The sequence below is a fragment of the Sus scrofa genome, chromosome 8, assembly GCF_054392235.1.
Source record: "Sus scrofa isolate SSC_HxYL_T2T_F1_AM1 chromosome 8, Sscrofa_HxYL_maternal_Yorkshire_Landrace_v2.0, whole genome shotgun sequence".
Lineage (NCBI taxonomy): Eukaryota > Metazoa > Chordata > Mammalia > Artiodactyla > Suidae > Sus > Sus scrofa.
This window is the reverse complement of record NC_139390.1, coordinates 144,455,889-144,483,673: the sequence shown is the minus strand read 5'-3', so window position 1 is coordinate 144,483,673 and position 27,785 is coordinate 144,455,889. Positions and strand designations below refer to the sequence as shown.

Here is a 27,785-nt window from a genome sequence, read left to right as displayed (position 1 = left end):
ATTTCTAAGTTCATCTCAATGTTGTAGGACCTCATCAAAGGCATCTGGTCACAATCCGCACCTTTGCTGGCTTGGAATCTTCTCCAATGCTGGGAGTTCAATAGATAACTCTTTTCTTTCTTTGTTGTTCTCACAGGTGATCGTTTTTCCAAATAACATTCCTCCAGACTCCTGTCAAAGTTTCTTTGCTCTCTGCCACTTTGTCCCAAAGCTGATGCCGCACACTTCAAGTATTTGCTATGGCAGCATCCTACTTCAAGGCACAGATTCTCCTTTAGTCAGTATTGCCACAATAATATCACCTAGCAAATGACTCCATAAAATTCAGTGGCTTAACATAACATTTTTTCTATTCTGTGCTGTGTAGGTCAGCTCGGGTTTGGCTGACTAGGCTGGGCTTAACTGGTCTTGACTCTAAGCTGAGGGTTAGATCTGAGTCTTCTCTTGTCTATTGTGGGTTAGACTCAGGTCCACTCCGTGTGTGATGATTCTGGGGTCCAAGCTGCTATCGCCTTAGCTATCCAGGGGCTGGTCCCCTCGTGGTACCTGCAGAGGTGCACAGGGCATGGCCAGGCACAAGCACATCTCAGTCTTCTACTTTTGTTACATCCGCTCACATCTTTGTGACCAAAGCAAGCCACATGGTTGAGGGCTAGGAAGTACACCGCGTCGACCCCAAAGCCAAGGCAAAGTCTAGATATGTGTTATTGCTAGAGGGAACTAAACAACGCTGATCAATAATTTAATTTACATGGGCCCCTCAGGAGAAATTTCACCGAAATAATCCAAGTTACCATTATTCTACCAAAGATAATGGATAGCTGATAACCTATTTTTTGAGTTCACATTTGGTGTCTTATTATATTTTCTAAAATAATCATGCCAGTAGTAGGTAGTACTAAGCCAGTTTAGTAATCAGCTTGATCATATAGTTGAAAAGATTACTTAAACAAATGGAGCAATTATTTGTGCATTTTATAAAGCTTAACATTTTTCTTAGAAATTAATGAAGTAAGGAGTTCCTGTCATGGCTCAGTGGTTAACAAATGTGACTAGGAACCATGAGGTTGCGGGGTTCGATCCCTGGCCTCACTCAGTGGGTTAAGGATCCGGTGTTGCCGTGATGGCGTGGCTGTGGCTGTGGTGTAGGCCAGTGGCTACAGCTCCGATTAGACCTCTAGTCTGGGAACCTCCATATGCCGCGGGTGCGGCCCTAGAAAAGACAGAAAGACAAAAAAAAAAGAAAAAAGAAATTAATGAAGTAACAGCCAAAGAAAATCATCAGATATGACTCTTATTGTGAAAGATTATTTTCAATACAATGTCATTAGGGAATAATTTTTGTTAATTCTTTCTCTCAGAAACACCTGGCAAATTTATTTTCATGATAAGCTTCTCATCAGAAATCTAATTCTTTCTTCTCTCACAACCTGCATACATTCTGTTGGGTCCATGATGGTGAACTGGCAGTGAGAGCAGAAAGTAATCACAGCCCAAAATCAAGTTGCTCAGAGAGATTTAAAATCCTCAGTCTAAAGTCATGCTGCATTCGTCATCCCAGCAACCTAACTGAATGGGCAAAGGCAAGACAACGGGAAGCTTTGAGCAAAGTTATTCATTAGCAGGGTTAAAGGCAGTTTTGTTCCGAGGTGCAGGTGGAAGACGTCCATGTTGAAACTGCCAGTTACAGAGGTGCAGAGGCTTTTCCCAATAACCCTGACTCTGTTGTAGGAATACTTGAGACCTCATTTACTGAGACGAAGGAAAGGCTAAGAGTCTACCATTTGGTTAAGGATTGGCCTAAAAGCTAGACCTATATAGTAAACAATTGGCTGGCCTTTCTCCCTGGTTCCTGGGAGGTATCCTATAAATTTCTGGAATTTCTGGAGTCATAAGAGTGTCTCTGCTATTCATGGTGGGCCCCTAAGTGGTTTACTGCCATGTGGGCGCCACACCAGAAACACCATCCTGTAACTGGAGAGTTGGACTTTGCCTCATCTGATAACAACTGGACCTCCAGGGAGGGAAGAGAGGCTGGAGTTTAGTCACACAGGCACTGATTCAATCATTCCTACCCACTTAATGAAATCCCAGTAGAACTCTGGACATCAAAGCTGTAGGAACTGTCCTGCTGGCAGCATCCTGTGCATGTTGTCTACACTGATGCGCTGGCCGAGCGGTGCATTCGGACTCCCATGGAAATGACACTGGAAGCTTCACGTGTGGACACGTCTCATACCTCACCCTATGAACCTCCTTTGTTGGTTCTGGTTTACCTCTCTTTTTGCTCTAATAAAACTGTGCTCATAGGTATAATGCTTTCCTGAGTCCTGTGGGTTGTTCTGGGCAGTTTTCAAAACTGAGGGATATTGAGAACCCCAGATGTATAGTCCGTTGGTTAGAAGGAAGGCTAGCTTTGGAAACCCCAGATTGGTGGTCTCGATACCTTAAGAGCTGAGTAGGGCTTAAAATAGGGGAAAAAATTAATTTTTCTAAACAATGATATAGTAATGGAAAAAAAGATATGCGAATTTAATTGTACAGGTCATTATTTACCTTCTATGATTTCAATTAACAGTGGCCTTTACAGGAGGACTACTTTTTGCGGAGGAGTCCAAAATGGTGCCAGATTAAATCTGAAGGTTTCCATGGATTTTTATACTGGAAATCTCCAAGAATAAATTTCAAACAAGCACATACAAGTAACCGACAGGTATTTTAAGCAAATAATGCATATTCCAGGTGATTATTATAAGACTAATTAGCTGTTCTGTATGTCTGCAGCTGGACCAAAGGAAAAGCTAGAAAGGTGTTTGATAGTTGGCTCAGACTGCTGTAACAAAACACCACCGACTAGGGGGCTTGGCCAGCTCTTGGTGACAGCCTTCTTCCTGGCTTGTAGACAGCTGCCTTCTTGCTGTGTCTTTACATGGTGGAGAGAGAGCTCTGGTCTCTTTCTTTTCTTATAAAGACACAAATCCCATCGTGGAGGCTCCATTCTTTCAGTTTCATCTAAATCTAATTACCTCCCAAAGACTCTGCCTCCTAATTCCATCACAGTGGGGGTTAGGACTTCAAGTATGAATTTTGGAGGGATGTATACATTCAATCCATAAAAACAGTTAAACTCAATTTGTAGATTTTATACAAGAGAATCATGGCTTAGAAAAATGCAATAGGAATTCTCCTTGTGGCTCAGCAGTAATGAACCCGACTAGTTTCCGTGAGAAGGCCAGTTAGGTCCCTGGCCTCACTCAGTGGGTTAAGGATCCTTCGTGACCATGAGTTGTGCTGTAGGTCAAAGATGCAGCTTGGATCCCGCCTTGCTGTGGCCGTGGTGTAGGCCGGGAGCTATAGCTCTGACTCGACCCCCAGCCCGGGATCTTCCATGTGCTGTGGATGGGACCCTAAAAAGCCAAAAAAAAAAAAAGGAGCAAATAAGGGAACTGGAGTTTGGCCCTTGCCATCAGCCTCCACATGGAGTAAAACACGAGCCACTGCAGCTGCTGACCTGCAGCAGCCCCTGAGAGGGGCTCGGGGGGCACCGGGAGTGAGGCCCTCTGTGCTCTGGGAAGCTGGGAAAGCGGGTCTTCGATAGGTAGACATTCTTAGGCGAGGATGTTTATGAGCCCAATTCTTGCGTCCCTCGTGTCTAGAAAAACACCAGAGTCCATCCATGATGTCTGATGTCTGTGACTCGGAGCCGCCTTCACAAAACCAGCAGCAAACCCGTGAACCGTGTGCCCGGCTGCAGGCACCGCCCTCAGCTGTGTGGCTTATACCTTGATATTCCTCCTTTCCTCTTTGGGTCATCGTTAGTGGGCAGAACGAAAGATGTCCCGGTCGTCTGTGAGAACAGCCACTCCCGAGGGTGGGCCCGTGAGCCCTGGGGGAACGCCGGGCAGAAACAGAGAGAGTGCCCGCGTCGAGGTGCACATCAAGGCAGTGACTCCGGGAAGCCCAGACCTCCGCCTCTTCCCATAGAAGCTGGTTTCTGTCCTCTTCTGTCAGTCCAGTTTTCTGCACATCGTGTGTCCCGACTACCTTCCCTTTGCTGGGAACCCCTCTTATATCCTAGGTCCCCCTTGCACCCTCAGAGTGGTTTCTCAGAGCTACCAGAGATGCTCTTTCCCGGGCTTCAGTCCTAATTTCACCCCAAATAAAGCTTAACCTCTCAACTTTCCATAGCAGTTCTATAGTTTAGGGAGTGGAAAACAGGGCCCCAGATAAGGATCAGGGGCGGGGCAAGCTTGCACTGCCTTTCAGAGCTGGTGTTTAGTGGCCCCAGGACTGGTTCTGTGGTCCTCCTTCCTTCTGGAATGAAGAATGGTTCATCAAGTCGTTCTTCCCTCTGCTGGGGGTTTCAGTTCTGCAGAAAGGCTCAAAGCTATTGGTATGTATATTCCTTGAGGAGGAACCGGGATCTGCCCCAAGGCTGCGCCCTCGGCCCCTGACCCCCTGACGGCTCCTCCCTGGTCTCTGCACCCCCTCCTTTCCCCGAGGACCAGCTGCCCTTGGAACTCAGGGAAGGTCATGGAGGCTGAAGTTTATTCCCTAAAAACAAGAAATGGAAGCCACAGAAAGGCTTGTGTGCCCAGAAGCCTCACAGAGCCCTGCTTGGTTGCACTATTTTCAGTGAAAGAAAAATAGCTTTAACATATTCGGCTTGGTACAGGGTGGGATTAGAATGAGGTAAGGCATTTGCCTTTGCAGCTAAATTTAAAGGGGCTGCCCCCAAAACTCGACTACTCATCACCCTAAGTAATATTCCTATGCAATATTTTTAAAAATCACAATTGGTACCCAAAAAATCCATGATGAATAAAATATCAAAATGTTAAGTAAAGAACAGTAGCAGTATTTTACTGCTTTTTCCTTTTGCCTCAGGCTTCAATATGGCTTTGGCATGTCACTGATTTGTTGACTAAAATTAATATAGTTTAAAAGAGTATTTTTTCAGCTCTGTTTTAAGTGAGGAATTGAAATTCTAGAGCTAAGATCTGAGAAGTCAAAAAAAAAAGTGTTTTTAAAAACTCTCAAGGTCCAAGATTGCTTACCAAAAAAAAAATCTTCTTGGTTAGTCATTTTCTTTAGCAACAGTTGAAAGCCAAAAGCAATATTCTTACAAATCCAATGCAAAGAAATATTTTAGACTCAGAAATTTAGAGCAAAGCCAGTAGACTCTTCAAAGTCCTATAGAACATTCTTATTTTTCAGCAAAAATATATCGAGTACCAAGGGCTGCTAGGTGCTAAGGACACGGTGATGCCTGCAGAGCGCCTTTTCTTAGTATTCAAGAATGCACTTTGAGTCCGGTGATGTTATTTCACAAACAGAACCCTGGAGGATAAAATGTGAAAGCAGTTTTCTTTTCTTATCAGCATCTCTAACAACGAAGTTAGCAAACTGGACCACCTAACAGCCTCTTTCGCACTTTTTAAGAAGGGAACAACTTACCATCTCTCTTTTATGTGACAAAGAAACTCTTGGGCTTTGAGCTCTATTGCCTGTGAGCTCCTTAGAGATAGGAAATAAGCCCAGTTTTCCCTCTGCTGTAACCCAGAACCAGGTTTAGCACGGTGTGTGCTACTGAATAAACAAAGACCCTGGCTGCCACCCATGGTCAGAAGACCAGCATTTAGTACCAGCTCCATCTCTTGGTGACTGTGCAATTTTTGGTGGGATACTTAACCTCTCTGGGCCTGTTTCCTTACTGGTGTACATGGTAACGTGTAGGAATTAAACCCAGCTTTAGACAGATAAAGGTGCTATCTGAAAGTTGTCCTTTCACCTAGTACAGGGGTCAGCAAGGTGTTTTGTTTTTTGTTGTTTTTTTTTTTTTTTTTTTCTGTAAAGGACCAGATAGTAAATATTTTAGGTTTTGCAAGCCATATGGCCTCCACCACAACCACTCAGTTCTGCTGCTACAGTGCAAAAGCTGCCACAGACAATATGTAAAGGAATGGGCATGGCGCTGTTCCAGCGAAATTTTACAAAAGCAGATGGTGGGCCAGGTTTGGCCCTTCAGGCCATAATTTTGCCAGTTCCCGACCTAGTGCAACACAGTATGGATTCAAGCACTTAAAATATCTTTTCATGCTAAAGATCACTAGACGCTAAACTCCATGAGAACAGGAGCTGCTTCTGTTTGTGTTCATCATTGGCTCTCCAAGAGCTTCCTCAAAGTCGTCGTCTTTTTCAGGACGTATTAGCTTCTAAACTCAGAGGGCAGTGCCTGGAACTTAATAACCGAATGAAAAACGAGATAGGTATCTTTTCATTCGAAAACCTCTCTAAGGCATGAGGCTATGATAAGACTTCATACCTGTCTTTCCACCCTTGTCTTTACTTGTCACACAACTGACAACTGTTTTGGAGTCTTGCCCTTTTTCCTCAGCATGAGATCAGTGACAGTGATGAAAAAGGAAGTGCATGTAATCTGGATATTATGTTATTTATGTCCCAGCTCATAAAACAATGCTGAGGCTCCGAGGAGTAGAAATCATATATCACTATGGTGCATTCGAAACAAAGGGATTATGAACCAGGTATGTGGTAGCATCCCAACAACGCAGTGTTGCAGGCATGGTACCGTTTGAACCTTGTGGAACCAGCGCATAAGCATGGTGCTTAATATAGAATTTTCATGGAAACATGGACTAAATTGTTAAGAATTTCTTCTTTTCTTGGAGAGCCTCTGCTTTTTCACTCTTTGCACTCTTTCTTCCAGGTGTGGTGTTTCTCAGGTTAGTAAACATATCCAGGAGAGACTATAGCTGAAAACTAGACTGATTCCAAAGGCTAATGCTGTCACAGAATAGAGAGCTCTTTCAGTGACAGTTCTGCCTCCAGCCTGCTGATCTGTAGGGAAATACATGAGACTTTCTACACCATTATCTATGAAAAGCTTTTTTTTTCTTTTACAAGAATGAGACCATGTAGAAAACAATGGAAAAGCAGTTTAATATAGACTTTTTTACTTTTCAAATAATTTTTTTAAATTACATATAATCCTACTCAAATATATTTTAATTTCAAAATTTCCAAAGATAGGAAATACGTACTTAGAAGTTTGTGGTCTGAAGAAAATGATAAAATGTTAAGGTGAAAATTAAGGTAGATATTAAGCAAGCAAAATTTAATACAGGTCCTACATTAGCCTCATCCAAGAACAGTATGACAGAGATGATTGTTCAGTTCTGTTTTTTTGACATATCAAAAAGTTAGTACCTGCTTTACTATATCAAAGTTCTGTGTTTGGACTTGGGAAGGCCACGCAGAGAGGTTTGAAGGTACCCTAACACTGAAAGAACTTGCCAAGGGGTCCCATGTAGGCCAGGAAATAGATGGCATATCAGTGACCCAGGGGAGAATGTAGCTCGAGTGGGTGGATAAAAAGAAGTAGCTATGCTGCAAGTGTTTGCTCATGGGTCAAGGGTAAGGCGGCCCGGCTTCAAGTTTCAGCGGGGACGTTGCTGTTATAGAGACGAGCACATTCTCATTCTCATCTCACATTCCATTCAAACACATGGTCATTGGCAAGGAGCCCCAGTGGGCGCTGGCTGGAAGAGCAGGGTGACGAGAACAACCACTGTCAGGTGTTAACTGTCGAAGAGGAATGTCAACAAAAATACTGACACCCGGGTTGGAAAGAGTATTCAAGAGGGGGCACCGCCTTTTCTTTTCCTGGAGTTTTTAAATCTGCATTCAACTAAAATTGAATGCAAAATGCTATTGTGTACATGTGGCACCATTTAAATGTTGATTTTCTGGTGTACATCTGGATTGTAACAAATCCACCACCGTCCTGTTGGTGACTGTAGACGCTACAAATCAAAGAAAAGGCAGAAGCTGCCTTTCTGGCTAAGGTTATCTAACAAAATATGAACAAAGATAGTAAATACTAGAGAGGCTAACTCTAGAGTAGAGGTTAATCTATCTGAAGATTGCCCCTAGCATTTAGTGACCAGAGATAGAAAGTTTTATTTTGAACTTGTCGAGGCGGCTCCGGCGTTTCCCGAGCTGCTAGTTCAAAGTCCAGCAGCCTTTGCCATTCCCACTCTTAAGGATGCTATGGGAAACTGTTCAAGGTTCTAATATTTACCATCCAGAAAAAAAGGGACAAAATTTGTCCTTTTTGCTGTTTTCAAAGTTTATGTAATTAAAATACTCAAACACTGCTGGCATCATATTCCATTTGCCCCTTCAGTTCAAGGGCATTACAAAAGCATATCCTGTGTGCATCAGCGACCAAGTAGATGCCAAGGAAGGAGGTGGTTACAAGGGACTGGAAAATGGTTCTGTTCACCTGAGACCAGAAAGAGGATCTTATTAGCACAGTGAAAGGAAAGCCAGATGTGCACAGGAGCCGCACATTGGAAGAATTTAGGACAAGTTATATGCTGCTTTGCAGTACCCTGAATGATAAGTGTGCATTTCTACATGGTTTTTGGCAATAATGTGGTTTGATACTGATTGCAGGATCACATTGAAGACAGGTTTTTGTTTTATTTTGGCTATAGTTAATTTACCTATCCTTTCCCTGAAATGCCAATTTGGGGCATTTTATGCAAGCACAAGCTAGAAAGATAATAAAAGCCAAATGAGGGCTTGGCATATTTCTCAGTCTGTAATGAAACCGGAGTAATTGAGAGAGTCAGCAAATCACAGTTATCAATCAAATACTGAAGGTGGTGGGTACAGATGCCAGATCTGATTTGTTCTTCTGGTCGGGAGAACCTGTTTTGTTTTTGTTATTGATTATTTCTGTTTGGTCTTCACATTATTCTTGAAAACAGGACAGCACACATTGTATGCACTAGGCCATCCCCGTATTTCAACTTGAAAGTGTGGGTCAGAGGTCACATGGCAGGTTCAGTTTTTTAAAGGAATCCGCCGAACAAGTATCTGGTCCTAAAAATGTAAGGGGAACAATGATGCAATTGCAAATAAATAAAAAGAAAACAGACACCTCAGTTAGCGCATCAGTTAGTCTGGTTAGATTGAAAACCCACTTCCCACTCAACTCTGAAATTAACCCTCTTTGGGAAGGGAAGGGATGTGTCATTGCAGTGATTTAAGAAATAACGGACTGACCAAGAAACCTGAGAAAAGGAGAAACCCCGGAACTTTGGGTTTCAAGAAAGTACTGTTCCCCTTGAATTTTCATTCCCTCCTTTTTCCCCTGCATTTGGTCTTGCTCTGGGCTAGAAACACAAATAAATTCTTTTTTCCCTTCCTCTTTTCTAAATAAAGACTGTTTCTTCTATTCAGACTGAATTCAGAACAAAGGTAATTTTCACCCTAGTTCCGAATTTTTAAATGCGAAGTCGAAGTTTTGCGATTTTGTGACTCCGCTCACTTTAAACATAAACGTTGACAAAGATGTCTTCCACGTCTCAGTTTTCATCATCTAGTTTCGGATGAAAGAAAAAGGCACTGGCTTTAACCACAATTTAAGGCGAAGAACAGTTGCTCCTCTCCTACTGATAAAAATTTCAGCACGATAGGCAAACTCCCTTGCTGCTGATATAGACATGGCGGGCCCAACAGACAGGTGGAGTTGGCAAATAAATGTTCATTTCTCTCTTTTATGACTCAATGTTATCACGAGGGAAGAGGAGAACATTTCCACAACACAGCTGTGTAGGATTCTCCAACTCGTCTATCAAGATAACGCGGAGTCTTTTACTCCCCGGCAGTTTGGCAACCAGTGCAGATCCGAGTAGGAGATAGAAGATGACTCTCAAGTTCTTGGCTCCACCAGACAGGCACGTTGTGGCTCAGAGTTGTGACTGCCATCCGTCAGTTTAAGAGTCTCTCGAGTGGCTCGTGGGATGCTCTGGTTTATGGAATCTGGTAGCACTAAGATTTTAGAGGCCATTTAGTCGTGCTTGCAGCCCCTCCCAGCTCCCTGACAAGTCATTTTCCTGCAAGTGTCTTGTGGCTGTTTCACCAGTGTCTCCTCTGCTGAAGGAAGCAAACTTGCCCGGAGAAAGACTTTTCTGTTTTTGACCACTTCTACTTTTCAGATGACTCTTTGTTGTAGGTATTCTCAAACCTGCCAAAATGCATTTCTACTTATCATTCCTAATGTCATACTTCAAGAATATCCATAGGAAATTATTTTTTTAATACAAATACACCCTTAAATTCTTTTTTTTTTTTCTTTTTAAATTTTATTTTTAGGGCCGCACCCACTGCACATGGAAGTTCCTGGGCTAGGCATCCGTCGGAGCCGTAGCTGCCGGCCTACACCACAGCCACAGCAACACGGGATCGGAGCTGCGTCGCAACCTACACCACAGCTCCCGGGCAGCATTGGATCCTTATCCCCCTGAGCGAGGCCAAGGACTGGACCCGCATCCCCACAGACACCAGTCAGGTTCACCACTGCTGAGCCACGACGGGAACTCCAGATACTCCCTCGGATTCTTGACAGCAGTCATCGCGTCGAACATGCTCATGTTCTAACTATTCTAATAATCCCTCCTGCGATGCAGTCTTGAGTCTCTTCTCCTTCAGACAGAATAACTTGGCTCAGTATCCAAACGTGATCAGGCCGTGAAGAGTAACGTGGGCCGCTTCCCCTTGACCAGTCAGCTCGGTCAACAGCGGCTCGACGTGGTCAGCTGTAGTTTGGTCCTTCCTCTGCTCTCAGCTCAGCACCAGAAAGAGAAATCAGAGATGCTTCTGGCCATTCTCAGGGGTCATTTTTGCCTCAGGAAGCAACATAGTTCATGAAAACAAATAGTAATAATTTATACATTTAGATTCCTCCGGGGAAGAAAGGGGGGGTTGGATTTCAGGGAAGAAAAATCCGTAGATAAAAAGCCAAACTTGTCACCTTCCCCCACCAGCCTCTTTAACCAGACTCAGATGTTGTGTCTTTTAATCTCCTTCACCTTACCATGCCCAGTGAGTTGTCCAGTTTCACTTCCACCACCATTCCGGCACCTGCGTAGCGTGGCTGTATCACTGCCTTAGATCCTTAGTCTGCTGTGGCCGGAGTGGCGTCTAGCTCAAGCATATGCACCCGCTTGAGTCCTCTCTCTGTCTTCTTAGTCTCCACTGCAGTTAAGCGAATGGCAGCCACAGGGATTGGGAGATTGCAGAGCTAGAAGTCTGAAAAGCTCATTCCAAGCAGAAAGGGGAACCTACTCTATTTCCAAAGATTTTTACACAGGAAAGAAAATCAGATGCAATATTGCCAGGCCCAAGTTTTTGAGAAAAGAAGAAATCCCTAATTTTAAGTAAACTTCTTTGACTTTTAAAGGTTGGTTTGCGTTTTAAAGTTGGCCTCCCTCCCAGTGTGTCCCCAGGGTGCTCTAGTCCATGACCATGAGTTTGAGACTTTTGTCCTACAGTCATATTTTCTCAGTTGTCTCGATAATTGTTAGCATAACCTGAAAAGTGTTTAAGGAAAAATTACTTCAATACTGAAAACGATACACTATGCAATAGCTACAATAGAGTGTCAAGTAAAAACATGAGGATTATCTGTATCATGTGAGCAACCATTACATTTTTAAAATATGGATGTAGAAAAAATACAATGGGAAAATATGAAAACAGAACTAAATACTATGGGTAATTTATTTTTTTTCTTTCTCCTAAAGAACATTTTAAAAATTCTCTCCTATGACCTACACAGGTTCAAAAAAGAAAAGATTATAAATATGTCTCAACTATTATATGTAAGTAAAAGAAAAATTCGGAACCCAAGGTGTCATTGAGACGAGACCAGCTTCTTGCAGCGTTAACCTTCCCTGGTAGCAGGTCTCTGCTTTTCAGTCTCCTTGTGCCCTTCCTGTAATGCTTTGCATGCTCAGACTACCCTTGCTTCAGAATCAGTTTTGGTGGAAAAACCAGAAATGGCGTAGCGTCAACATGACAGGAATGGAATGAAAACGAAATCACGCTATTCGTTAATAAGGGTGTGAAATAGGAGGGAGACCCATAGGCGGCTACAACGTTGATCAGATCTTACTCTGGCTCTTCTGAACGGGATTTGGCTTACTCAAAGGTGACAGTTTTTTGAGCTCTGACTCGAGGTACTATTATCCTTTCCAGGTAGCATTAGTGGTAAAGAAACTTAGACCCAGCGAAGCCGACCCAGTACCACAGGGATCTGAAGTGCCCCACCCAGGTCATTATCCCTCCAGAGTTGTCACCACGGCCTGTTGCTTACCAGTCAAATGATCTCAGGTCCACATCAAAGCTCCCTGCTCCCTGCCACACAGCAAAGCAAAACAGAGCAAAATGAGAATGTGGTGCGTTTCTAATCGTTCCTAGTAGGTCTCTTCCCTCATCAGCAGGGGGTTACTCAGCGGACCAGCCGCCACGATCCGCAGCGTTTCCACCGAGCGTGGTAATGTTTCTGACGAGGTTTCCTTTCTTTTCTTCTCTTGGTTTTTTCCTCTGTCTGCACGCACCTGCATCGTAATTGTAGCTGGCAGATTTGAGTGTCCCGGGTCCCTGGGCCCTTCCTCGTTGTACCGCAAGCAGTTAGAAAATCTGAAAGCCTATTTGATTTGACATTTCTTCAGTAAAGACAGTATAAAGAACAAATAACCTACAACTCTGCTGCAGTAAACTCACTGCAGCACAATATTGTGCATGCTGGCTAACTCCGTGTCAGGCTGTCTTTCTATTCTTAATTCTTTTTGTTTGTTTGTTTGTTTGTTTTTAATGGCTGCACCTGTGGCATATGGAAGTTCCCAGGTTAGGGGTAGATTTGGAGCTGTAACTGCTGGCCTACACCACAGCCACAGCAACACTGGATCCTTAACCCACTGAGGATCAGGGATCAAACCTGAATCTTCATGGGTATTAGTCAGGTTCATGCCCACTGAGCCACAATGGGAACTCCTATTGTGTATTCTCAATGCTTTCACATCTGGGGCCTTGCTGCCCTGCCCAGGGACAGCTGCTTCCTAGAGATAGCAAGCAACATGCTTGGGAGCATGTTTTTCATGTCAAACCATCCTATCCTCAGCCCATCAACCCAACCACTTCCTCACTGGGCTCAGGCCACTGTGCCTCTGCCCTAATCACCCCTAGTTCCACACCCCTAGTTCCACACAACTAGGGACAGCTCCTATGTCCCAGAGCCTGCTGACTTTCAACTCGCAAATCCTAAGCCCACTCCCCCTGCCTCGCCTGTTTCTTCCTATGAAAACCAGAGTCAAGGCTTTTGCCCTCACTCTCCTCCTCTCCCCCTGCTTCCTGATGGACCCTGGTGCTTCCCTGCGTGGCCCCACAGCAAGGCACACCCCCTCCTCCTGGGATCTATGAATATAGCAGGGTATCTTTTCAAAGGTAGGTGTCTCCTCAACTGTTAACCTCACCATATCGGAATACGAATAAAAATCTACATTTTAAAACTCCTCAGAAAACCTCGGTCTCAGAGCACGATCAGATCACACTCCCGGAATACTCAGTTTGTGATTATGAGTCTGTTTGTACTGGGCATTAGCAGTGCAGAGTCAGCTATGACTCCAACTGGGCCTTTTACAGCCTGATTTGGACAGTAGCTCATAAATGACTCCACCCTTATTCGAGGGGGTTGCTCAGTATATTGACAATGCACGCCAAACCTTTTGCTTATCATGCAGATGATTAAATTCATAAACAACTCATCAGTATTTAAAGCACTAGACAAGCGAAGCACCCTGATGTTTCATTATGACTCTGCCACCAGACACCATTGTGACCTCAGAGAGGCTTTGACCCCTCCTGTGCTAAATGGGAACTTCTCAGTTCTAGGCAAGAACTTTAAAAGTAAAACCGATGGAGTGAAGAGTCGCAAGATGAAAATATAAATGTTTAAATGCAACTGCAAGAAAAGTTTTGAATGCCTAAAATGAATCCAGGCTGGATAGAAAATGCCCACATCCACCTCGTAAAGCACTGTTTATTTTCTCTGATGAAGGCTTGCTCCCTCGGTAGCCTTCCCTTGCCAGGATGTGACGTTCTCAGGGGCAGTTTCCAATGACGGCTGCTGCTAGCCAGCTGGTCACCATAGCAGTCAACACACTGACCCTGGAGAGCACCAAGAGGCCCCACTGTCAGCCAGTTTGCATGATGCAGCCTCAGCAATGGGAAACCAAGCTCCAGACATCCCTGCGCTCCCTGGCTCCAAGTTGGCAGTTTGGGGAAGCTGCCAGGACAGCACCAGGAGGGGAGCCAGGGGAATGGTGTGCCAAAGCCAGCAGGTGGCAACGGCCAACAGCAGCTCGGAAGGCAGACTCATCTTTCCAGCAGTTAAGACAGCCAACAGAGGTGGGAGCCAGCTCTGGCCTTGTTATCCAATGTATAGGCATTGTTATAAATGACATCAGAGCCCCCCGTACATTTCTCATCGGGCTTGTGAGCCAGGTGGCGATTTTACCAGAGTCATCAATGCTCCAAGCAAAGCGTATGCTGTAGCCTTTAACTTACATTTGGGCCAGGGAATTACATTTCTTGGAAGAGTGTCTTGGAGACGCAATAACAACGACCTCTGGTATTTATATAGTACACTTCTCCAAGGCAGTAAATGCACCTGACAGCCGGCCTCTAAATCAGACAAGTCGATGAGGAAGTGCCATCCAACCACTTGACAAATTAGAAACGGTAAAGGGTAGATGCAGTGTTTTGGAATTAGAGTCATGCAAAATTGGAAGCAGAGTTGAGATGGGAATCTAGGGATTCTGAATGGCATTTTCACCCTCAAGTCCACGTATCCGTTGACGGAGTAGGTAAGACTCTGATGCCGGTGTGTTTGTGTCCATATTCTGTTCACTTCCGGTGACAAAACTGAAAAACAGCAAAATCCAGACCTCTTTTCCTTTTGATCTAGAATAGCATTACATATGTGCTAGAGAAGTGAAAAAAGTTTATTCTAAAGTTTGCCCTAAATCCTTTCGAGAGCAATGACGCTACAGAAAGCAGACATTACAAGGGATGTTTTCCGAGTTGGAATGATTTTCTCTAAGTTGAAATGTTTCTGAAACGAGGAAGGCCTGGCAATCCACAGATCTTTCTGGCTTGCCTGTGGTGAGCTCAGCGCTGTGCTAGTACTTCCATGTTCAATAAATACATCTTTAAAAATCCAAGACTAAGTCTGTGCTTTCAAGGGCATTGCAGTGTTGTCGCCAGAGCAAGACTAATGAAAGAATTAGCAGCCAGATTAGTGGGTGTCTGGACGCCTCCTAGGCCAGGAGGCCACATGGAGAAGGGTACACTTGGCTCGACCTCAGCATGGGTGAGGCTGGGCACCAAAGGTTTCGTCCTGCGAGCCCAGGATTTCATCTGCCACAGAGCGATGATGACCATACCAGCCCAACCCCTGAGATGCCGTCATATGCCAGGAACTCTATCGGGTATCGTGAACGAGACAGGTTGTGACAGGCTTTAAAAGTAGAGAAGGGAGTCTTGTAAAGAGCCTACAAACGCTGCTCAGTCCACTCAGATTCCATTTAAATTTCTGTCCGTGCTGTGGAACCATCATGAAAATCCAACAAGTCAAATTCATCCCAAAGAAGAAACAGATCACACTGCCGTGGTTAAAACGTCCTTCCCTCCTTCTGTCTTTACAAAGCCAATGCTTACTTTTACGGCTCCTTGAAAAGCAGGACCAGTAGAAATGGGGTGGGGGGCAGACAGCTTTTTGTCACCCTCGTACCCCCCGACTCCGACTCTCAGGAGGTAAACACTTGATGTGCTCTCACTGAAGCCCTAGGACTCAGGAAAAGGCAATTTGAAAATCACAGGATGGGCTAATTCATCAAGAACTTTTTGATTCTGCAGTTCCGAAAGTAAAGCCACGAATAGCAGGCGGCGTTTTCAGTTCAAGCGTAGATTTAAGATGCATTGTCTCTAAAACACTGCACTAAGCAAGTGATGTGCAAGGGTGGGCACCTGGCTCTGGGCCCACTGCCCTTCCCACCGCCTTCCCCAGGGCCCCTCCCTCACCACACCTCGGCTTCTCTTCCGGGTCCGTGTGGGATTTTATAGTTTGGCTAACACGTTACCCCTTTCTTTCCTTCGCTGTGAATCCGTGTCAACTTGCTGATGCAGGGCTTCCTCATGCTTTTATTCCATACTTGCAAGGAAGGTAGGCTTCAGTCTTTCCTCCCTCTCAAGAGCGGTGAACATTTCAACATGACAGAGTCATTTCACACATCTCCGTGTCTGCTGGCTGTTTCCAAGCAGCATCTAGCACAGCTTGTTTAGAACTGTGGCTTCCTGGCTTTGGATTTGTTTCATGTTAACGTTTAAAAAAAATATAGAACATTTTGAGCCGACTTTCCCTTTGGTGCCATTCTCAGCTCATCTCGTGCCACTCAGTTCTGAGGCATCTGGGCAAACTCAGAGGCATCACTCAGCTCTCTCCTGCCCTTTGCTGGACTCACGGTAAAGTCCTACATCGTCCTTCCTATTTGAAAATACGGACTCTGGTGCCAGGAGGGCAGAAAGCAGACCGTGGCAGAGCGGAGATAGGCGTATGTAGCGGCCTCTTTCCCTCTGGGTGGCGTGTCCCTGAGCGAGCGGCCTGGGGTCTGGAGGGTCATGGTGACTGCACCCCAGAGCCAGGTGGCCTCCTGCTGTTCAGGGACCCTCAGGGGACTCACTGGCTGCGAGGGTCAAAGTTACAGGCTAAGTCCCTTCTACGTCCCTTCTTCCCCCAAGTCCCACCTTGACACGATTCAAAAAGGTGCATTTCCATTGTGATGCAGAGGCTTCAAGCACAGCCAGCTGAAAGACCTTCTCCCCGTTCCTAGAACAGACCAAGGGGTTTCTGCCATGAGACCCTTGCCCCCACTGTGCCCCCTCAGCTCTCAGATAGCTCCTCCTCAGACCAGTCTTCCCCGAGCTCTCCGTCCATGGTGACGTGCTGCCCCCTGGAACTCTCTTAATTCATCATCCAGTTTTGTTGTCTTTGTAACACTTATCAAAATCTGATGTGATCTAGTTAATTTATTGGTTTGATTTATTGTTTTCTTGCTTCTTTCATTAGTGGCTCTGTATTTAAAAATAAGCTTGATGTGATCATTGACCTAGTCAATATAACCCTAACTGTATCCTTGCAGTAGTGCCGGCCCACAGTATGCCCGCCTCACTCAGCGTCCTCCCACAAAAGGCGAATGAGTAGATGAAAGGCTTCTTGTTTTCCCATGTCATTTTCCAGTTATGGCCCCACATCCTCTCTCATTCACCCCTTCCTTCCCCTCCTTCCTCCTGACCTTGGCGTAGAGACCTTGGAAGGTGTGACGTGCGAAAGCACAGAAAGGCTAGGAAACGCTGCTGTCTGGGAGTCCTTAAACGGATAGTCCCAAACTGCACCTCTCCCACGTCCACTCCGCCTGAAGGAATTACCCACTTGCTGGAGATCAGTGTGTCGGCTCGTTAAGGACTGATTACCCAAGGGGCCAGAGTCTGCGTGGAGAAGGGGAGGCAGCAGAGTACAAATCAGCGTCAGAGAGAACAGGCGAGCATTGGCGCCTGCTCTTTTTCTCTTTAAATTTGCAATACTACCACGTAGTTTCTGCATTGCCTGTGAGCAGGAGACTTGATTTTTTTCATGAACAAATTGTAGTTATGACCCATAGGCTTGGGCATCTTTGCTCAGTAGCCCTAAGTTTCGATTCGTTCCAGTGAATAGAGGGAAAACTTGGAAGCCATACAGGTTTCCAATGGGCAGCGGTAGACTTAGGAGCACCTGCCTGCACCCACTGAATTGGGCGTGCAAGTTTGAAGCCCAAGATCTTGACCTACCCTGTGCACAGAAGCATCATGGATGAACACCCACCATCACAAGGTGGGAAAAGAGGAAGAGGTAGCATTGTAGTGTTGACACACTATCCAAACCAAGTAGGGCGGAGTAAAATGGAATGAACCCATACCGAGGTGCACCTCTGCAAAAGAGCTTGGCAGAGTGTGAACCGACCTCAGACGCATCCTTTTTATGGGTAGTGCCTTTGTAGGAGAGTCTTTCCATGAGACGGAGGGATGGCTTCAACGGGGCAGGGCTTCTCCGAGGAGCCATCACTTGGCCCACATCTGCTAAAGAACCGTGGGGAATGACGGCTGCCCTCCTGGCCTCAGCCATCCACTGCATTAATAGAACATAAGTGCTTATGCAATGGCACTGGATCTGTGGCAGCTGTTTGTTCAATGTTTCATGCTTTTAGCCACATCTGCTCTAAACGAGTGTTAATATTGCAGTGGCATCCACCAAGGACGGGCTCTGTCAGCTCTGCTGAGGATCAGCCCAACCCCAGCAACAATGGAGAAGCACGTTGTTCCAAGTACCATCTTTTAAGATATCCTTCCCCGCTTAAGCTGCAGGCACATCATCGCACCCTCTCCACCTTCAGCTTTCTCCTTGGCATGCCCCTCCCCAAATAAAAACCCAAGTCAGTGAATCTCAAGGAGAAAAACTGCATTTATTTCTAGCACCCTGTCCAGCAATGTCAGATAACAGTTTATTCATCCCCCGGCCCCTGGATGACATTGAAGCATATCAACAGTGACAAAAGTATATTGAATAATTATCTTGAAATTAATACATTATCCCAAACTTAAATAAATGTCATCTGATCAATATATCTTGGGATGGAAAGGGAAGAGAATATGAAGGGCATCGCTTCATTATTCATTAATTTTAGAGTAATGTAGGCAGATGAAATGGTTATTTCAGAGCACTGCTATTATACTCACTGGCATTTTAAATAACTCCCAATATTTAACAGTATATATTCCCTTGTTGAACAGCTTATAGGTGTTAACACTTTAGCTCCCAGATGCTGCTGTTCGGAAAGTCGAGTGGCAGTACTCAGAGGCCGTCACTCTTATTTCTCTCTTTAAAAAAGGCTTTTCCATTTTCATTGGTAACTAGTAGCATAGCGGATACTCCCCCTCAGCCCTCATGAAACAGCCTAGTACTGCTGCAATCTTAAGGATTCTAATTGTTCCATTCATCCTATTCCCCGGGACAAAATAAATAACTCAATTATATTTCTGTTCTCTAGTATGCAAATGAGATGTATAGGCTAATACCTCCCAGAACTTACATATACCGCTGTAGAGAATACTTTAAACCAAAGAGCATATACCATGAAGTCATTAACTAGCTTCATTAAACAAATTATGACCAACGGTATAGATGGATGTCCATGTCCATTCTTAAGCATAAATATTCCATTTTACTTTTTGTTATTCCATTTCTAAGTTAGGAATCAGTAGATTTCTACATAGGTAATCGTCATATATTGTAAAGACAGCATTGTGGTCATATTTGAACAGGTTGATTCCCCCCCAAAAAAAAAATCCCTAAAGAAATTTCCATAAATCTCAGAAATATGACAAATAAAGTGTTTGTTGGAAATTAAAAGATTGAGCTCTTAATATTAGTTAATCATAAAATTATTCAATTATAGGTTCTTCATTTGTGATTCATAAGAAAGCCACAAAATGTACTGACATAAAATGATCATCTGGGAAAGTTAATGAAGGCGCCTCTTTCTCCCAAACCAGTGAGTTATTAATAGGTGATAAAATCTGTAGAAAACAAGCAAATAAATCATTCAAGACCATATTTGAGCGAGAGTAGATTAAGCACTTCTCCTTATTGGTGCCCCAGCTCCCAAATAAATGTGCAGGTTCAATGGGAAAGGACTGTTAATTGGGCTGCTTTGTGTTTCCTGCCTCCTGATGTCTTTGACTCCGGCCGGTCCCCCGGCAGATGCCGGGAGGTGAGGGAGGTGCTCGCTGTCAGCGATCAGCCCAGATCTGTGACATACCTGCTCGCTCCACGGGCCTGGGCATTGCACGCAGAGAGTGGCCACCTGTGCTGGGACTCAGGGCAGTTTTATGACCTCAATAGAGAGAAAGTAACACAATTTTTTAAACCGTAGTTGTTCACTGATCTGACGGAAGTGAATTCAGAGTGCTGAGCTGATACTCTCTTACAAGGGCTAATTACGTGATTGAATACATTCTGGGGCGCACGTGAACAGTTTACACAGTAGGTTGAGGCTATATGACAGTATGTGAGTATTCCTGAAACTTTAAAACCTAAATTTGAAAAAATTACTGGAATAACCTTAATAATTTTTCTGATTGATCTAGAAGCCATTGTGCTATGAAAGTCTTTACTCTTAGGCTTTCTATGTTGAATGCTGTTCCTTTTTCTTCACACCATCTGTACCAATCAAACACCCCGTAAAGTCCAGATTATAACCCTTCTCTACCACGAAGCGTGTCCTACGTACCTCCTTCCAGGCGGACTTCTTCTTTTGACCTCCTAAAGGGATGTTACTCCAGAGGTTCTCCACAGACGGTCTGCAGCGGAATCACCGATATTAAAATTAAAATTAATTTAAATTAACTAATTAAAACTTGAGAAATCCAGACCACCCTCCACAACTGCTTAATTCAAGTTCAATAACCATTGCCCGTGTGTGCTATTCGCTCGGCCTCTGCTTTGGTTATGTAGTCTCTGGAAGGTTTTCTGTTGTTGTCATTATTGCCTGCATTTTTAACATGGAGCTGCTCTATTCCTGGAATTTGTTTTTTGTGTTATTTCTTCTCCTAGGTTACTATTTAACTGTGTTAATTGTGTTATTATTTACCTCCTTATGTAGGCATGTACATTTATGTATTATTTGTGTTATTTCTTTCTATGAGTAAAGACCTCTCTGAGGTCATGATGGGTTGAGATGGGTTTGCTTAAGCAACAAAAAGAAGGCCACTAATCCTGGGATGCAGCAAAAAGAGGCCAAATAACCTAGACCTTTTTAAACCCAATAAGAAGTCTGAATTTTATTCCTAGCATATGGGAAGCCACTGGCAAAGGAGTGGCATGATTTCATTGATAATTTTAACAGCTCAGTAAACTGCTCTACGGAGTACAGACTGTGACGGACCAAGAGTAGAGCGGGGACAGTGGTTAGGAGGCTGTCAGACCAGGCCGGGTGGGAGGTAATGGTGGCTTAGACTAAAGAAGTAAGGGCGAGGATGAAATCAGACGGATTCAAAGTGTGCTTTATAGACAAACTGACACACTGACAGCCGCTTTCAACGGAGAGATTGCTTGTGGGCTGAGAAAATGGAAATAATTAAAAGGCGCTAATGGCATCTGGGCCACTAAACATGTGAACACACGAGTTCGGTTCAGTGCCATAACTGCTGCAAGGCTGGCGGGTACGTAGCTTAATGAGCTTAATGAGCACGTAGGGAAAGATGTGTCTCGGTTTTCCTGAAAGGATCAAAGAATGTTCGAGAAGAGACTTGGCGATGAACGCGTTTATGCTTTGGGCAGAGGTGAAGACTTCAGTTTGGACTTGCTTGTTACCATAGCCGCTAACTGAGCTCCTGCCCCTGCTCCCACTCACAAATGCTCATTTCCTTCTATTTTTGCTGTAAAAGTAGGTAGGAATTAACCGTGATCACCAGTTGCAGTCCATATTCTCCTGAGATTATATTCAATATGATGTCAAAAAATTTAAGATATGAGGAATGGATAGAATGACGTTTATGTTTTATGCTCAGATGATATTATATAGAAAATCCCAAGAATCTAAAAATAAATTTTTTGATAAATTTTTAGAAATAAGAGTTATTACTGTGACTGGCATATATACCAGCAACAAACAGAAAATGTAATGAGAAAGAAAGCTTTTACAATGGAATAAAATGTTTAAGGTACATGGGGGGGAATCTAATAAAAATGGATGAGATTTGCATGCAGAAAATTATAAAACTTTTGTGGATGACATTAAAAGATAAAATAATAAATGAGGTAATATCCCAAATGCATGTTAGGAAAATTCAAGATCACAGAGATGTCAGTTTTCTGGAAATTAATGTACAAATTCAATGTAATTACCACAATGCTCTCTGAGTTTTGGGGAAATTCGACCAACTTAAAAAAAAAGAGGCCAAGAATTTTCCTGAGAAGGAAAATTACAATGGGAGGTTACCTCCAAGATGTCAAGGTTTAGGGAAGGGTCTAGAAATTAAAACAGTTTGACCAATGGAAATAAAGAGAAAATAACCAATTAAAATAATTGGAGAGCCTATAAACAAGCTGTAAAAACACAAACCTGTGACTGATAAAGGTTAGAAGAAGCATTGCAGATCAGTGTGCTGGCAAGGAATATTCAATAAATGGTGCTGGAACAATCAGTAACTATACAAAAAAAAAAAATCTGGTTGAATCCCTACCTCACACAGTATAATTAGTTGTACATAATTTTGAACAATTAAATGTGAAAAGCAAAAATTTTTAAACTTTAGAAGACAACATAAAAGTATATAAGGAGTTCCTGTTGTGGTGCAGCGGAAATGAATCAGACTACGAAGCATGAGGTTGCGGGTTCGATCCCTGGCCTTGCTCAGTGGGTTAAGGATCTGGCATTGCTGTGAGCTGTAGTGTAGGTCACAGACACAGCTCATATTTGACATTGCTGTGGCTCTGGTGTAGGCCAGCAGCTGTGGCTCTGATTAGACTCCTAGCGTGGGACCCTCCATAATGCCACGGGTGTGGCCCTAAAAAGACAAAAAGACAAAAAAAAAAAATAAAATAAGGCATATATTTTTGTTTTGGGGTTAGGGAGGAATTTCTAAAATTAAATGTGCTAACCATAATTAAAAAAATGTAGCCAAGTTGATTTATAGGCTTACCTTGGAGATATTGTGGGCTGGGTTCCAGAACACGGCAATAAAGCGAATATTGCAATAAAGCAAGTCACACAGATTATTTTGGTTTCCCAGTGTATATAAATGTAGCATGTTTATACTGTAGTCTGTTAAGTGTGCGATATCATTATACTTTTTTTAAAAAACAGCGTATGAACCATAATTAAAAATCCTTGGCGTTCCCATCATGGCTCAGTGGTAAAGAATCCGACTAGGATCCGTGAGGACTCAGGTTCCATCCCTGGCCTCACTCAGTGGGTTAAAGATCCAGCATTGCTGTGAGAGCTGTGATGTAGGTCAGAGAGGTGGCTCGATCCCACATTGCTGTGGCTGTGGTGTAGGCTGGCAGCCACAGCTCCGATTTGACCCCTAGCCTGGGACTTTCCATAGGCTGCGGGTGCGGCCCTAAAATGACAAAAAAAAAAAATCTTTCATCACTGAAAAATATTAACTGTCATCTGAGACTTCAGCGAGTCCTGTTTTTGCTGGTGGAGGGTCTTGACTCCGTGTTGATAGCTGTTGACGGATCAGGATGGTGGTTGATGTGGCCGTGGTCATTTCTTAAAATAGGACAACAGGGAAGTTTCTATTTCAGCTCTTACTCTAAGGAGTTACTCTGACAAGCGATGAGGGCACAAATTTGCTAAGACCCAGGGCCTCCCAACCAGGTGCTTACAATCTGATGCCCTTGGGGACAAAGTCTATGGTGCAGATATTGGGGTAGTGCGACCCAGTCCTGACATGGACTAGAAAAAGCATTGTTCCAGGCTGTTCCAGTTTAAATGTTTACCCTCCCGAGGCTCTGTAAAGAAGGGACCTTGGTAGGCGTTGACTAGCAAAAGCGAAGGTAGAAATAGCACCTGCTGTATAACAATATAAGGAAGACGCAGGAACCCACACTGCCATTGAGCTTTCCGTGGTGGCATTCGTCAGCGCTCATGTGGTGGCACAGGGGTCCCTTGCAGTTCTCAGAGCTGTGGCACACTCTCATGGTGGGCCGTCAGCCCCTGCTGCGGGCCCTGGAAGGGACCCGTGCGGGGGACACAGCAGGAAGGGGCAGGGACGCTCTGTCAGCTCCTCTAGTCTTTCCGACGGGACCTCAGCAGAGCCTCAGGACCCACGCCCAACAGTCCCTCGGTCCCAGGCCCAGAGAGACAGAAAAGACATGACAGTGAGGAACAGAGGCAAAGGGCATTGCTTTCAGGCGGCCTTTCCCAACAATCGGGTGCCCACAGGTGTTGTGTCAGCTTACCGTATTTTCCAGATTCTACCTCAGTGCCGAAACACACCCATAACCATTGTCACGAGTCACCGAAGAAAAGCTGTGTCGGAGGAGATGCATGTTAAGAGTGATGGCTTTTTAAATAAAAACAATGTATTTCCAACCCCAGTATTTGATGGAAGTCCAGCTTTGGAAGTTCAACTCCGAGGAGTTTCTAGATGGAATCGGAAAAGGAATTCCGGGACGACATTCATCAAGAGCGCCGCTTGTGAACTTCATTCCTTACGTCATTTTTAGAAAACCTGCGGAAAAGAAGTCGAATTGAGAAACAGAAGAGCTGCCAGAGTGTTTCATAATACAGTTATTATTGCAGAATTAGACATTTAGAATATGATGGAATATATTTTTTTCTCATCTTGTAATAAAATGGAGAGATCATGAGCCTTTTTAGCTCACAGAAATTCACTGATTATCTTGTGGTAAAGTATAAACAGCTCTTGGAATTAAAAGATGAATTACTCATTTCTTAAATGAAAAGTAAAATATTCAAAATTTACCGAGCTTTCTTACGATGACCAGTGGCTGACAGGAGTAGGCTACCAAACAGATAAATGGAGGAAAATATTAATGTGCTCCTTTAAGGTAAAGGTAGCACTTTAATAGTAAGTGAGACAGTAACTTGGCCATGGAGAGGGCATCTTGAAAACTGTTATTTGGGGATGTTCCCATTATTAAACAATATTTTAGCCCCAAATTAAAAAAAAAGAAAACTATAAGGATTTCAAATCCATGCCTGATAAATACTCAAAAAAATAAAATTTCAGTGGATTGAAGCAATTTGCTAAAATTAGTGTAACAACTGCTTATAAGTTTTCAAAGAAACTGATAGACATCAGGGAAGATGGAAATTTATTCATCGAATTTTAAGAAAAACAGTTTTCCTTAATTGGAGGGTTGGGATTTTTTTTAATGAGGATGGTGATTTATTAAGCACAGCCAAAAATGTCCCATTTGGTTCATTATATTTGCACACTGTGGTGGCTATTATAACCGTGTATCCTAATAAATCGCCCTTAGAACCTGATCCTTAAATTGCCTGATTTGTAAGGCACAGTCACATTAGTTACTGGCTCCTGGTCCTATAGTGTAAAATAAAATTATAATATTAGAGGGCTTCTTAACTAAAAATAAGAAATCAAATTAAAATTATAAGATGATGTAAGACAATGGGCAAGACTCCTGGTTTCCTCAAGAGGTTCCTTGTTTGCTAAAAATGCTTTTTAAATATTTTTCCTACTAATTAGAATATGACTACTAAGATTTATTTCCCATCACAACCAAGACAATTTGCCGGCAGAACAGAGGGAGAACTTGCCATCCAACACGGGCCTCCTCCTAGGGGTTTAGTATATTTCAGATGAAAGCTATTTCAAGACAGAGGTGTATTCACCAACGTTTATACTTCCAAACTGACAAGAGCCCCAAATCGCATCCTTCTCTGTCCAGTTCTACCCTCTCTCTTCCTTCCCACCTGCAGGACAGTGTGGGGACAAGGAAACTGTCTCCACAGGTATTTTAAACAGGCCTGTCACCACGGAATGTCAGGGCAATTCCCGGCCACGTGTCGGAAGTCCCAAACGCGGGTCTTCATCTTTCCCAACTCTGTTTTTGTTCCCGGGAGAAACGCATTCGCGTGCCAGGAATGTTTGTTTAGCGGAGATGTTCTAGTGCCCTTAGCTGAGAATGCAGGGAACAAAGGGAAGTTCAGTATCGCTGTCTGGTCAGCTGGAACCTTCCAGCATTAACTGTCGGTCAGTGGAAGGGGCTAGAAATTTTTCCTTCCTCAGACCTTCTTATAATCAATTTGGTCATGAATATTATACCTGCAGACGGAAATCAATAAATCACTGACGACAAAGGCACTGCTTAAGATGCATGTGGAGCTGAGTTCTCTTTGGCTCAAAACCACGCAGACCCGCACCCTCGCACCGTGTGTGTGCTCGTCCTTCCTGCAGGCCGAGAGGGCTAGTTCGGCGTGTTCCCAGCTCTAGGCAGGAGAGGCGCTTTTTTAAAATGGAAGAAGCCGGCCTCTTAAACCGTGGTTGCCGCCTGCACGGAAGGCTGCCGCAGGGCGTGTAGGAGGCAGTTTCTTTACAGAGCCCTGCCCCCCGATGCGCCGGCTCCCCTTCGCCAGTTGCCTGAGTGTGCAACATCTGTGTTTATTTTGCATGACAAAGTTGTTCCTTGGCTTTGCCAAAATGAGCTTTGATGTGGGACTCTGCGTCCGTGGATTTTCCGTAGGGTAGCGATAAAGCGCAAGTGGCAGGACATTGCTTTTGTATATAATGCATATTACATGAAGCCATCCATATTTAATGACAAATGTGCTATATTTTTAATCTTTATAGCTTTAATGTGTGTAAGAGGTTTTAATAATTGGTGCTGGGATGATGGTGTCTTCCCAGAAACGCTCAGCGCAACTGCTGTGGTTCTCAGCCCATAGTTCGCCCGGATTGTAAATTATAAAACTTGATTAGTGATAGACCTGGCAATATCGCTTGTCTTTTGAAGATGCCAATCTGTAGCATCGTGGGTACAAAATATTTCCATTCACACTTTTAATATTCATCTAAATAGCCTACATGAAAGCCCCAGAAGAAAAATGAGCTATTCAGGGAAATGAAATTGTTCTCCTAAAGAATTTCTTAAATTTCTAATCCTACTGGCAGAGCTATTTAGAATTCTATGTATGAAAACTAAGCAGGGTCACTTCAGTGACTATCCATTTAAGATTCTAATAATTCTACTTATGTCAGCAGAGTTTTAAATATTATAGAGATAAATTTGATAATGTTTCTCTAAAGAGATGACTTGGGGAGGAAATCCTATATTCACAACCACTAAAGGGTTGCAATTAGAAATTTCAGGAATCTGACAACTTTAACTTGTATTTTCAACAATATCAACTTTTTTGCTTGAACTGTTCTTGTACTCTTTTGTCTAAATTGTCTGCTTCTCAGTCCAGAAATGAGTCTACTAGTGCTGAAAGACAAAGTCAGTGAACATTTACTGAGTTTTTAACTCAAGACAATGAAGACTGTCATTGGAGACCCCAGACCCTGTCTATCTACCAACAGCAAAGTAATTATCACCCATTTCCATTCTTACGTTCATCACATCGGAAGACTGGGGATTTTCTCTCTGCTGAACCGAAGGGACCCTGACCATAATAACACCCAACTCAGCTGAGGGTAGAATAGCTATGGAGAAAAGATAGAGTTTTGTGAAAATCTGTGCATGAAAAGTGAGAGTCCCCCTACTCCTATAGCCAATGTCTCAAAGAACCCCAAATTATCAAAGCAATCTTGAGAAGGAAAAGCATACCTGAGACCTCACACATCCTGTTTTCAAAACATATTGTGAAGCTATAGTAATTGAAACTATATGGTACTAACATAAAGATTAACAAATAAACCAATGGAAGAGAATAGAGAGCCCTGAAATAAACCCTCATGTATATGGCCAAATGGTCCTTGACAAGGGTGCCAAGGCTACACAATGCATAAAGGATAGTTTCTTTACTATCCTGTATGGTGCTGGGAAATCGGATACCCACATGCAAAAGAATGAAGTTGGACCCTTACTTCACATCGTATGCAAAACATTAACTTGAACTGGATTAAATCCTAAACAGTAAGGAATACTAGAAACTAAGAAGTATAGTAGAAAACATAGAGCAAAATCTTCATGACACTGGGTTTGGCAGTGTTTTCTTAAATGTGATACCAAGAGTATAGTCAACAAAAGCAAAAATAGACACATAGGTCATATCAGAATTTAAAACTTAGCAAAGGAAATAATCAGCAGACTAAAAGGT

At 43.6% G+C, this 27,785-nt stretch overlaps 1 protein-coding gene and 2 long non-coding RNA genes across 11 annotated transcripts in view; 2 read left to right on the top strand and 1 right to left on the bottom strand.

The window, feature by feature from the left end:
- The window catches only part of LOC102167132 (uncharacterized), a 659,279-nt gene that overhangs the window by 525,021 nt on the left and 106,473 nt on the right, over positions 1–27,785 (top strand). The window lies entirely within an intron of this gene.
- LOC146401110 (uncharacterized) lies at positions 10,156–24,210 on the bottom strand. Its single transcript, XM_084971116.1, has 4 exons — positions 23,939–24,210; positions 22,092–22,177; positions 20,259–20,328; positions 10,156–12,524 (listed from the first exon to the last, which is right to left on the bottom strand). Exons 2-4 carry the CDS (start codon positions 22,118–22,120, stop codon positions 12,291–12,293), a joined length of 333 nt encoding a protein of 110 aa, XP_084827242.1. The 5' UTR covers positions 22,121–22,177; positions 23,939–24,210; the 3' UTR covers positions 10,156–12,290.
- On the top strand, positions 16,624–27,382 carry LOC146401109 (uncharacterized). Its single transcript, XR_014811982.1, has 2 exons — positions 16,624–21,805; positions 22,342–27,382. It is a non-coding gene; the product is annotated as an uncharacterized LOC146401109 (long non-coding RNA).